Here is a 13,889-nt window from a genome sequence, read left to right as displayed (position 1 = left end):
AGGACTGGTTCTTTTATTGTATACGCTTCAGGCATTAGGAGGTTATGAGTGTTAAATATAAAGCGAAGAAAATTCGAAAAAAAAACTAAATGATGAAAAATTATGATGCCTTAAAACCTTCGGCACGGCAGTTAAGACGTTGCACTTCGGTGCAAACAGAAAAAGTGTTCTGTCTGCCTAGCGGTTTATGCTGCTCTGCTTGGTAACAACAGTTCAACATAAACTGTTATGTACTGACGAGTCGAAGACGAAACGTAAAGTATAAAAACGGTTAGGTGCCCTATGCACAAAATGGGTTAACCCCTAGATGACTACTGGGTTACGTTTTCATTACAACCATTTAAATTTCGTTTCATTGTATGATTTCTATAACCGAAATATAAGATACAATTCGGACATGCGTATGAATTTCTCTGGGTCGCCTTATGATTTTTTTATCTGTCACTAGACCTATTAGGTCTAACGTAAATGAACTCAAATGTTTAATATAAAGCATCATTCGAACAAAGTTTTGTAATTCGAGGAAAAATATTGAGAAATAAGTGGGTGAAGAAGTATTTTCGTGGACGTGTTTTAGAAATCATGATTTGTGATGTCCACAAAGCGCAAAATTAACAGAAATCAGAAAATCAAAGTAACATAGTTGTAGCAGATGGTTTTTAAATGACGATGAACACGAACTTTTAAAACTCGCTTTCGAGAAAAAGTGTTTAAAGTTTATTTTCTATAAAATAGAAAGAACGAATTTATTTTGCTAGGAACAGGTATGGTCTAACCCTTTCAAAAAAATTTTGTTATCCTTTATATTATATTAAATTTGTTTTAATAAAACATTTCAAGAATGTTTTGTCAAATTTTCAAGTCAATCGAAACAGAACTCGGGTTTCTGTTTTTTTTTGTTTGCCTTCAAAGCTTCATATTTCAGTTCGCTTTCACATCCCATCCAAGTCAGTCGTTAAAACAAAACCGCTTACGTTCGGGACAGAAGATACCAAGTACAGTATTGTGTAGTGAACAATAGAACGACCTCGACATGAGTGAACCAAACGAACAAAGCTACCGCCGACACGAAAGAATACAATTGTTGTTGACCTCAGATAGTGCAAAATTCGACCTTCGATACGAGAACTTGAAGGTTTGCTTAAGGAGTGCAATGCATCTTGACATTAAACGTGTGCATTTACTTCAATGTAATAAGACAAATAATGTTGTTTACATCCAGTTTTATGAAAAGTTTGATGCAATTCAATTCGCAAAAGACAATAACAATGTGCACTATGGGGAGTACGAGAACACTGAGTACAACATTCCAGTATATATGGAAGATAGTGCTATAGAAGTGCGTGTGCATGATCTTCCCTCAAGCGTCACCGATTCTTATATTCGCAAAACTATGCCCCAATACGGAAAGATTTTCTCTATCGAAAAAGAAAAGTGGAAGGTCTTTCCAAATGGCGTACGTATGTTTGAAGAGGTCTATACATTCTTATGTGACTTTCGGTCAGGATGCAAGAATTCCGTGCAAATCACTTGTTACCTATGACAATCAGATGGCCACATGTCAATGTTGCCAAAAAGCTGTTCACTACGGTAAGCCATGTGATAAACTGGACAAGGAGACAACAACACCAAAGGACAACGGTGCTTCCTTCACACCAAGCCCAAGCAACCCCAGTACTCTACAGCCACCAATAACAATGAAGCATTCCCTTCAACGAAACCATCAGTATCCCGTATAGAACAAAGTACACCAGCTGCAGTTAACAACTTACCCTCCAACCAACCAGCAACTGCAACCAATGTACAACAAGGAGCATCTACAGCAACTCTCAACGAGCCCAAGACTACGATCAACAAGGAAAACGAAAAGAAAACGGAGATCACATATAACACCGACGATGAAGCAATGGATGATGAGATAAGCCGCGGACAAACTCATCTCCCTCTAGAAAAAGGGTGACAACGAGATCCAATAGGAAAAATAGAATGTTTAGTAACAAAAATGTAAGCCAATCGGCCACGTAAAGCTTTTACGCAAAAAGGCCAGAATTAAAATTTTATTATAAAAAGACATATTGGAGTAATGGAGATTTTTTCATAATATGATCAGTATCTAACGGGGAAACAGATTGGAAAACTTACATATGAACATAATGATGTAATGAAAACCGCGAAAATTTTGCCGCAGAGACGGGACTCGAACCCGTAGCTAACTCCTAACCGGGGAAATTATTTTACCAATTGAACTACTCCAATTGACTGGACGAAACTAAGCATGCTTCGCTGTACTTAGCCAGCACGGTATTCACTCACAGTCCCGTATCGACGAAAACAAATTCAACGGAAACACATACAATGATCACGAGTCTATTTCTACCCATCTATTCTTGCCGCACGATACTGATTCCAAACCTTTTTTTTATCTATTTCGCTATCTACGAAGTAAAATACGATAGTTTCATCCATCGGTTTAATGGATCTCCACTAGTGTGTGGTAGCAGCAGTGACGATAGTGTGATCTCAAACACAATGGTAAAGGTAGACAAACCTTTTATTGACCTTCAACGATTTGTTCTAGTCTTTGTTAAGACGTATAGCCGTCTTGAGCTTTCGCGGTTTTCATTATATCATTATGTTCATATGTCAGTTTTCCAATCTGTTTCCCCGTTAGATACCGATCATATTAAAACTAGCTCAAGACGGCTCTACGTCTTAACAAAGACTAAAACAAATCGTTGATTTTTTCATGTTTTTGAATGGACAAAAAATAACCTTACATTGAAAAAATTTTCTTTCAGAAAACTACCCGAATAAAAAACATTGTAGAAAAACAATACGATTTATTGTTACAAAACCTTCCACAATTTTGCTTTGACCATTGAAAAAAATTTTAATGTATTGTTATACACAATTCAATTAATTGTGATCATGCTTTTTACAATAGAATGTATAGGTTGTTATTTGATAATTCAAATCATAAAATCATAAATGGTCTATTTTTTTACTGGTAAAACTTGAAGCATGAAAGTTCAATGGTGTGTTTATGAACAAGAAACAAGGATTTTAAACTGTCACTGTGCACCAGGTGTCGAGTTTTGATGAAATTAATCAGGTTAATCAGGTTATCATCTGACAAAATCTGCAGAGTTGAGAAATTTAATTAAAAGAGAATCACAATTTCCAAACTACTTATACTTCAAGAATTCACTGCTTTTCGCTTTGTAAAATTTGAATGGATTTTTTAGCAAATCTCTAAATTCATTACACTTTAAGAATTTACTGTTCGCCATTTTTAAGGATGGAGTTTCTCACACTGGAAATTCTCGAAGATTGTTTGACGATTAGTCAATTCAAGTAAATTGTATTTGAAGATTATTAGTTTTAAACCCTCATTGGACATAACTCAAAATTGAGTGACACACCACTCAAATTTATAAAAAGTGCACGTACTCTAAACTTGAACTATAGCTTATCTACTCATTTTTGAGTTAAGTGGCGAAGCAGTCAAAATTTGAACATTTTTTACTCAACATATGGAAAAGATATTTTTTTCAAAGTTCGAGCGAGTTTTACTCAAAACTTTCAAACATTTTTATTAGTAAATGTTTATATACAAAGTCATTCTTCTTTTTTTCAATGGGAATCCCAAAAAAGTGATTCAAAGCCGTTTCGTTTTGACCGGTTTGAATTCGAAATTGAACGATTTTTATATCCTTATGTTGTACTTCTCACTTATCATAATTGAGACCACAAAATATCTATTGAAAACGACGTATTGTTGCATTCTTAAATTCGATAATAATATTCCGAGAATGAAAACGCACTGAACTGATAGAAATATTTTTTCACTCAAATGTTTTAAAACTCAACGCTTACTCTATTGTATGAATAAATGCGAGAGTTCTCAGGGCCTGAACAAATTTTACTCAAATCCATACTCAAATTTTGACATACTGTTCCAGTTTATGAATTTGAGTAATCGTAACTCTAACCATGAGTTATGTTCAAACATTCATTTCCGTCACGTGCAACATATTCGTTGACCTTTGAAATCAGCACGGTGGCAACAATAAGGCGCTCTAACCAGTGCTATTGTAACCAACATCTCGGGCGTTTGGGGCATTCAAAACTAGCGAGTGAGTGAGAGCAAAGCAGACAAAATGAAGAAAAATACTTGAAAAATACAACACATCATCGATTGTGAAAGTTAGTATTGCAAATTGGTACCGCACATTTCTTAACGATATCACAATTATTATTAAACACATAAAAATCAACTTTGTTTCAACAAATCACAGATATTTAGCATCAACAAACTTTTATATATGTTTACAAACTTTTTCGTTGTTTTTGTATTTATGGAAAAGATGATGACGGCCTTGCAGGAACTATTTTTTGTGATTTTTCAAATAATTTGAACGTGAACTTTCTTTTGAGTGCAGTTATTCAGAATAATATTATTTGAAAATAATTTGCACGCTAGCATCATGTGCAAAGTATTTGAACTATCACTACTTGTAGAACACATGAAATTCATGAAAACATACACTTAACTCATAAAATGATTGTATAAACTGTTTATGTTAAGTGGAAATAATGCTACATTTATCTGAAATGCACATCAAAACGATAAGATATATCGTTACCTCTAGATTCTCAATGAATTTCATGTGAATGTCATATTGTTTTCCACATAGATTTCAATTGAAACACAGTTGACCGAATCAAGTGTTTTGCACATACATTTGTGCTGAACTCATTTCCACTAGAAAATGAAGTGTTTAACCAGACCCTGTCAGCTTGGAGCGAAATCAATCTTCAGTTCAACAACGCCATCGCACGGCATCACATTCAATATATCATGTCAATTGTATGGGTGCGCAGCCCTGCTATTTTGGCGCGCACGAATTTGACATTTCTCTTCCCTACTTATATGTATGAGATTAGATGCGGACTCACCTGAGGGCGACATGCTCACAAAAAAGGATGTTGCCAATGATTTGTTCGGGAAATGTGAGAGCTGGATATCTTGTTAATATGATGTCTTTGGTTTAACACATATAAGTCGATTCAATAGCAAAACACATCACATCCAAAGGAAAAATACATCCAAGCTAAGTGAAAAATGATCAAATCTTGCATCTTAGTGAATTTGCACATGAAATCTTAAAACAAATCGCTTTGATTATGTATTGAAATTAAAAAGCATATTAAATTGAAGTGCTGTTTACATATGAATCGATGGTATAAATTTTTATCAGTGTGTGAATATGGTAGCGCCTAGGTAGCGCCTAGAGCAGTTATAGGCACTCTAGTAGCGCCCCTGATGAGCAGAGTTGCCATATTCAAATCTGTAATCATAAAAATCTGAAGAAATCTGTGAATTTTGAAAAAATCTGTGGTCTGTGACCAGTGCTGTCAACTGTTTTTTTCCAAAAATCTGTATTTGGCGAAAAAAACTATCTGTACAATATCTTTCTCGAAAAATCAAACATCAATTTAGTGCGAAAACTGATTTTGCGACAAAAAAAAAAAAAAAAAGGTCGCTCGACCTGGTTTACCCCTATGGAATCCAACACAAAAACTGAAAATCGGTATTTATCTGTATGAAAATTGAAATATCGGTATTTTGAGAGAGCATATCTGTATTCCTGTATCGAGTCCAAAAATCGGTATAAATACCGAGAAATCGGTATAGTTGGCAGCGCTGTCTGTGACACAGAATCTTTATACAGAGCTGCCAATGTTCCAGATTAATTGGAATATTGTCGCAAAACTGAAATGTAGAGGTGCTGCTTGTTTAGAGATGATACTTTCAGCAAGAGCTGTCAAATCGGTAGGAAAATTTCTAATTTCTCCACCTTTTCAACAATTTCTTATGAAAACGGGCAAATTCATTTGAATGATCATAGTAAAAGTTGAAGAAAAAGTTTTTACTCTGAGGTGGTAATGTTGATCTAAGTTCATTGTGCGAAATCTACCGTTTATTCAGAATAGAGCATTAAACTTGGTTTGATAGCATTTTCAAATGCCTGAAAATAACAAATAAAGTATCCAAAATAAATAGTACTCGATCGCTATACATTATAGTACTTGAGAAATCAACATTACACTGGTCTCTGTTTAAAAAAATGTTGATCCGAAAAAACCTAGCCTTACCAAATTTCACACATTTCGGAAGATTTTCCATGTTTAATCGTAGTTTACACTAAAAAAAGTAGAGATAATAACTTTGAAATCGATTTTCTTCTACTCCGAGTGTACTCTTATTGCTGATATCTATTTGTGCTATTGAATAAACGATAAAAATGTTGCAAATCACTACTGCCGATATAAAAGTTTCCGAAAGAATCCTCCTTTTCTTGGTTCCATTTTTCATTGGCAGGTGTCGCTACCGGTTAATCAGCTTTGCGACAATGTGCCAATCGTCTTTTAGGCTGCGTTGAAGAAATTATTGAAAAATGCAGGACTATTCCGTAATAATTGGAAGAGAAAATAAACAAACAAAATTGTCATTTGAACTTAGGTCGTAATTGAATGAAAAATTCTATACAGAATTAGAACTCATTTTGTTAACATAGATGATTCAGTTTTTGCCAGATTTTTCCTTTGTAAGAGCAAATTCAGCAGTTACAAGATTTGTATGTGTGGTGTATAATATAACTGAAACTGAAACAAACGTATCACCAGCAAGCCGTTTTACTTTTATTTATTCGAACAGTTCTACTGTCAAATTTAAAACGGTACACGCTGCCGTTCTATTTTTTCTTAATTTGAAACACATATAAAACGCTACTGGGGATGCCAGTTTATTTTGTTATAATTTTTAGATTTAAATCTTAAAACCACAGACTAACAGACATGACAGTATGAGTAAATTGTTATAAAAATCATTTTTCGTGATGCACTAGTTCCCCCTATATTGTACTGCGCGAACTATTTACTATCGGTACACCCCTTGTGTTACGTAAAAGGTTTTTTACTAGTTGGTTTCCCCTCGTTTGTCAACACCGATCAGCTGCTTACAGGGTTGCCTGATTTCATCAAAATATTTGATAATGAATCGTCACAATAAATTATTGGAGTACGTTGATAATATATTTAACTTTTTTAGCGATGTTGGAAAGTAAACATTTATTTTACTCAACGTTGTTCATCTAGACTATTTTTGATTGTGTTGGTAATTTCCATCCGAAATTAAGACCAGAAGCAAGTAAATATTGTAACAAAACGGGTTCGATTTTGTATTGCGTTGTAGGATGAGAAGTAGGCACAATTCTGTATATAGTTTTGGCAATATGTAATTAATCTGTATCCTGCATGAAATTCGCATGGACGTAGACAAATCAATACATTAAAGGTAATTCTGTATGAATGGCAACTCTGTTGGTAAATGAAAAAAATAAACACAGTCTAGATGACAGAAATGATATTTTTGATAGGGTAACGTGGCGCCATCATGACACAGGTGAGTACTGTCCCAAATAAAGGAATATTCGAAATGACCGTTAAAATGATTGAAGAATCTAATTTGAGTGTCCTGTCTGTTAGTCTGTGTTAAAACTGACATAAATTATGCATCTAGAACCAAAACACTCCTGAACATGCCCTAAATACCAGATTTTATATTATAGCACTTGGCATCCCTGTCAGTGTAGTATTACAGAAAAATCTGTGTATATGGTAACACTGCTGATGAGTTGTCAAATATCTTTCAGTCCAGCAAGGCAAGTTGTGTCGTCGTTGCAAGTTTCCTTCTTTTTGTGCAGCAGTTATCGTTTTAATACGTGTTGTTTGCTTCGAGAGACGTCGGACCATTTTTCGTTGTTTCGGTTCTAATTTCACCATCACAGCGGTTCACGGATAAAAACTTAAGTAAGACATTGTTACTCATAAATCAATTGCATACCATTGTTAAGTGACTGATACGAGTGTTTTCTCAAATCAGACGGAAAAGGAAATATTCAATCGAAGGTGTCCTGTTTTTTTTTTGTTTTCGCAGACTACCGAAAAAGTAGCACAGCATAAGTTTCCGGTTAATATGATTTGTTTCCCTAGTTGATTTTGCACATCGATATATGATTTTGCACATCGATATATTTTTTATGGTTTTGAAAGGAACCTTCTACATCCAGTGCTGTTTATGAGGGTTGTCCGGGTGATATGAGTGTATTGCGAACTGGGCCAGCTGAGTTTTGAAATAGATGTTTTGTCTAGAGTACCAAACGAAGAATCTCAAAGCTTGTTTGCGTTAAATGCGAATTACTATATGTAGCTATTTCAAGACTTCTATAGTTTAAAACTGGAAATCTGATAATTCTAATTTTATCGTTCTACCAACTGCTCAAGAATCCGACAGTAATCCTGCTATATTCGCTTACATACATAAGCATTTCGGAAAATGTTACCAAATTAATTACTCTTTTCTCCATGTCTATTTTCAGTATATCGTCTACACATCCATACTGACGAAAATAAGAAATGGCTCCACATCAGAGAATTCGCATGGCCAACGAGAAGGCCAGTCGCAACATCACACTGCGCGGTAATGTTCCCAAGTCAAACAAAACCGCTGAAGAAAAGTATCCGGTCGGACCGTGGTTACTAGCGTTGTTCATTTTCGTGGTGTGTGGTTCAGCAATATTCCAAATTATCCAGTCGATTCGGATTGCGTAATTAACAGTAGGTGTGGAGGAGAGGGAAGATATTTTGCCGCAACAGTCCACAATGCTACAAGAAGCCTCTTTCATCAGCCAATTCTTCAAACACAAAACATACATACTCTCACGCAACCAAATGATACAAAACGAAGAAGAAAATCATTCGCCCATGTCCGAGAAAACCCTTTTCTCCACGTAATTTTCTTTCGGTGGCCAAAACCCTTCTATTCGAGCATCCTTTTTTTGCTTGAACTAAGAGGAAGCCACTTGTAATACAATTTACTGTAAAAAAAAACTAACATTAGTAAGAAATCTACACAATGCTGATTGCAATAATTGCACGATTATTCCATGCCTGAGTTGGATGCATTTTTCTATCAATTCAGTAGTAACATAATCCAATTCGTGGTATCTATTTCGGTCTATACTATTAGATAAATACTAACGCTATGCCAAGTATTGACATTATTTGATTATGTGCAAAGTAGTTTATGTACATGTTCAAATTGGCTAATAAATGCATTAGGTTTTGTTATTCAGTTTTCTAGAAATACGCAAGCTACTTTTCTTTTATTGGACAATTTTGAAGTTGGATATCTTTACACATTTTGATATTTTTTTTGTAGTTGAAACATCATAGCGCAATGATTTTTTCCCCTTTATGACTAAGTAACAACAAAGAAAAAGACATTTTGCCTAAAAAGTTGGAAAATGACGATTAAAACAAAAGTAGATAGAAAACTCCACATTACAAACACGAAGTGAAACAAGAAACTGAATTGGGTTCGTATTAAATCAAGACGTAAAAGAGCACGTTTGCAGTAAGAATGAATGTTCACAAATCGGGAAAAACCTATGATAAAAAATATATTTAAATGTGCAAATATTTGAAACATAATCAAACTACTTGTTTTACACTATTGAAGAACAATCCTCTATCACCTATGTTTGTCAGAATGATCTCATCTTTGTTTGCTCAAGTGTAGTCTGCTCCAATAGGCAGTTGGAGATGCGAAACAATCATATTGTGCACCTGCTGCTAGAACTGTTGGAAGGTTGTTATCGCTCACTTATTGCGTGTTACTTTCAGTGGCTCGTTCCCAATATTGTACATGTACCGGCTATCAAACGTATTCATTTTTCAGACTTCGACGATGACTGAATAAATTATGCAATGAATGCCTACTACGAATGTTAGAAGCTTCTATTATCTTACTTTCGTCACAAATAATGAGTGCACAAGTTCAATTTTCCATGTATATAAAAAAACAACTGATATTTTGAAACAGCATCGCTTAGTGACCGTCATTTGCGTTTTGCCATGGATTCCCTGTGCTTCCACTTATTTGACTAAAAGTATTTTACAATATTCATTTAAGCTAATTCCTATTTCTCATTCAACCATTACAATATAATTTTGAATACAATATATTTTTGTTGAAGCTCAGTGGCGTCTCGTGACAAAATTGACTAGTTGTGCACTGCTTATGTGATATGATAGCAGATGTAACAGTTCGTTGTAAGTGAAAACTAAAGATTGAGGAATGGAGACCGCTTGTGTTTTTCAATTCAAAGAGATAGCGATATACTTTCGGATAGGTCAAACAAATCTCAGAGCTGAGTTAAGTAATTCTTTCTCTTCTTGAATCTGTGTAGTAACTCATGTGCACGGCAAAGACACTAACACAGCGATAACAAATACTTGAAATTGTGTGTTTGATGTATGTGAGATGCGTAAAAATACACGCAATTTCGGTGCGATCCAACCTGCTTTCATCGAATAAATAAAGATTCCAAAAATAAACTTGAATTTGGATGGGGTTGGGGACGTAGTTCATTCCTTCAATGGTGCACATGAAGACGTGACGCCACTGATTATAACATTACCGGATTTTTTTTTTAAGCAGTGTGCCTCAAACATTATATTCTTGAATAAAAAAAAAATTACCGGATTTTTGTGAGAGATGAATTTTTGCACTCAAATTATAGTCGTGAAAGATAAGAGATGACATAAAATGAGAAAAAGATATTTCTCGAGATGAAACTATTCTTACAAGCACTAAGAAGTAATCACGTGTCACTCGGCAGATTTTTGCGAAGAAACTTTGACAAATCATTACATTCTTGAAGCTGCTAATAATGCCCCAGCACTGAACTATCTCAACCTGGTTCCATGCCGACACCATCTACATCTACGAATCTTGTGTGTTACACGCCCTATGTCATTCAGTTGCTACAGCCGACAGAAAGTTGCCGCGATATATACCGACTTTTTTGCTGCTTATGAAAAAATAAATCACCGAATAGCTTTGGCTAAACTAGAGACTTTTTTGAATTTTCTGCAGTCTTGTTTGATAGGCCGTACTATGACAGTTAAAATCGGTGACTGCACATCCGCACCTTCTCTAACAAACTCCGGCAATTTTATTTCCATGTCGCATAAATCACACGAGAATTCGATCGGAATAAAACAAAAATGAACTTTTCATTTTAACCAACAGCAAAACAAAAATCTAGCGTAAAGTGAATGTTACACCCAAAATTGTGGCTCATGTGAAAGCGGCACCAAAATAGTGGTGGCACCTCGTGTCGATCGTGGTGACATCTGCAAGTGTTCGCCACGCTGATTGAGCAAATTTTACACACAGTTCATATGTGAGCCTGTATATCTGTTATCTGTGCTCAAGGTAACCATCTGTGATCATTTTTATTTTTACTGTATCTGAATTATTTGAACCTTGCGGTACAATGTCAGAAACTATCATTCTTCGACGTCGATTTTTAACTGTCCCATCTATTGAAGACTTGAATTATGCTAGACTCAGTTTTTGCAATGACTGAGTGGAAACATATATTGGACCGGCCGTGAGGCGGTTAGGATTTAGACCATGTTCGATGTACGCTTTACCATACCCAGTCGTGTGTTAGAGCCGTCTCTATCATCAGGGCTTAGAGTGACGAAATGGTAGCGCGTATGCACGGAATGCATAAGAACGCAGGTTCGAGCCCTGTCTCTGAGCGTATCTTTTTTCAAAAAACATCTTTTCTGTGAGTTTCTCACAGTCTATGATAACATTTGGTCAATAGAACGGCGTCGACTGGGTGCTATCGCCTTCTACGTTAGTAGCAGAATGAGAGGGTATCATAGCATATCGCAACATATCATTTTATTCATTCTATTATTAATTATATATTTCATTGTACTATATTATATTGTATTTTATTATTATTTTCATTATTATATTTATTATTATTATTAATTTGTCATCAATAATAATAACACATTATTTTTATAGATATGGATATTATTATTGTTATTAGAAAAAAAATCTACTTCCTGCAGTATTGCGAAGATAGAAAAGCTTAACTGACACTCTACATTGTATTATATTAAATTAAATTATATTATATTATATTATGTTATATTATATTGTTTTGTAATATATTATATCATTTTATGTTATATTAATTTCATTACACTATGTTTCATTGTATTTATCAATATAAAACATTTATCACGGGGACGTAAAGGAGAGGGAGCATCAAGGCATAGGACGAATTGATGACTGGACGAGGGATTGTGGATAGCCAGCCCAAGTCACTTGAAGGAAACTTGAACCATCAGGCGGGTTCAAACATGTTTCTTATGATCAAAAAAGAATCGGAATTTTCATTTTAAAATTCCCGCGCTTGTCCAATCGGTAAACTTTTATTCTCTCAACGTTGGCAACACTTTTATATACATTCTGGCAAACTTTGACGCATATCGTACGATTAGTTTTTGTTTGGCGTCTATACAAAGAAGTTGAAAAATTTTCGTGTGGCGATTTTTATAATGGATGAAAATTTAGAACAACGTGCGTGCATCAAATTTTGTGTTGCAAATGGATTCAAGTGTTCCGAAACTTATGGATCAGCCGAACTCATTTTAACTGATGTTTTGGGTTTGAAACGCGTCGCTTCTCGGCTGGTTCCAAAAAAGCTGAATTTCCTTCAAAAACAGCGTTGGTTGTCTCGCAGGCCAAAAACTCAACCAATATCATCAACCAAGCACCGTACTCTCCAGATATGGCCCCGTGTGACTTTTTTTTCTTCCCCAGACTCAAATTGCCATTGCGGGGAACGAGTTTCGAGACCATAGAGACCATAAAAGAGAATTCGCTGCGTGAACTAAAGGCCATACCTTCGGCGGCCTATAAAACTTGTATGGAAAATTGGATCAAGCGTTGGCATGCATGTATTGCCGCAGGAGGAGAGTACTTTGAAGGCGATAATAAAGAAATTTATTAAAAATTATATACAGCGATATGCTTCATCCATGCACTGGATATTATGGTTAGAAGAGCATCTTTTATTCCCGCGGAATACGAGTAAGTGGCTCTACTTGCATATCCGCCCAACCCTTTTTGTTCGCTTTTCGGTAACAGCTATAGTAAGAAGGTAAATGGATGAGTCATATCGGAGTTACTGTAAGTCTACCCGCATTCACTGGCAAGTCCTTGAACTGATGGTGGCTTCACTTCATATCACATCTGGAATTAGATTTTTTTTTTGGTGTGAAAAAAACTATCGAACTGTCAAAAATAATCATACTTTAAAGAGGGCTTCTTTTGACAACTACATAATAGCCGCTCGACCATCGAATTTTAACTAAAAGTTTAAAAAATTCGCGAGATGGTTCACAGCCCGAATAGTGAATCGGCCAATACAATCGAAGGGCAATTATAACTCGGGTTACTTTAATTGGTCGGCATTATAACAGAAAGTGAGCGCGTTTAACACACACATGTTGTTATGCAGAACCTGTACATACCCCATAAGTGGACGTTGATATTCACAGAACTTTATTTTTTATTACAAAACTGGAATGGAACTTTAACAAAATAATACATAGATAAATGAATAGTACATTGAAACTCGACCCACAAAAAAGAATAATCCCTTCAGGCCCGTGCGCAGGGGGAAGGGGGGAGGGGATTGAGGGTTTTAATTCCCCCAAGGAAGATTTTTCAACATTAAGTTCCATGAACAAGAGTACTTCTTATATAAAAGTGCAAATGACTTGACTTTTCTTTCAAATTTTTGCACCTCCCCCACACACTTAAATTTTATTTCTGAGTCTCGGCAAAAAATGCCGAGATTTGCACAGCCGAGAGATGGGTAATCATCTCGGCCAAATAAAAATTACTGAGAATCCCGGCAATACCAAATTTGTCAATTATTGCCGAA

General features: G+C 35.3%; 1 protein-coding gene across 1 annotated transcript; it reads left to right on the top strand.

Moving 5' to 3' along the window:
* Positions 1-7,697: 7,697 nt before the first annotated feature.
* On the top strand, positions 7,698-9,563 carry LOC131430617 (stress-associated endoplasmic reticulum protein 2). Its single transcript, XM_058595722.1, has 2 exons — positions 7,698-7,875; positions 8,445-9,563. The coding sequence occupies exon 2, from the start codon at positions 8,482-8,484 to the stop codon at positions 8,674-8,676; it is 195 nt and encodes a 64-aa protein (XP_058451705.1). The 5' UTR covers positions 7,698-7,875; positions 8,445-8,481; the 3' UTR covers positions 8,677-9,563.
* The last annotated feature ends 4,326 nt before the right edge of the window (positions 9,564-13,889 follow it).

Source organism: Malaya genurostris, chromosome 2 (assembly GCF_030247185.1).
Source record: "Malaya genurostris strain Urasoe2022 chromosome 2, Malgen_1.1, whole genome shotgun sequence".
NCBI classification, from domain to species: Eukaryota; Metazoa; Arthropoda; class Insecta; order Diptera; family Culicidae; genus Malaya; species Malaya genurostris.
Note: the sequence above shows the minus strand (reverse complement) of the source record. Positions and strands in the feature narration are given on the sequence as shown.

Coding starts and splice junctions, on each gene's coding strand:
- LOC131430617 (XM_058595722.1), top strand. CDS start 8,482: ATGGCTCCACATCAGAGAATTCGCATGGCCAACGAGAAGGCCAGTCGC.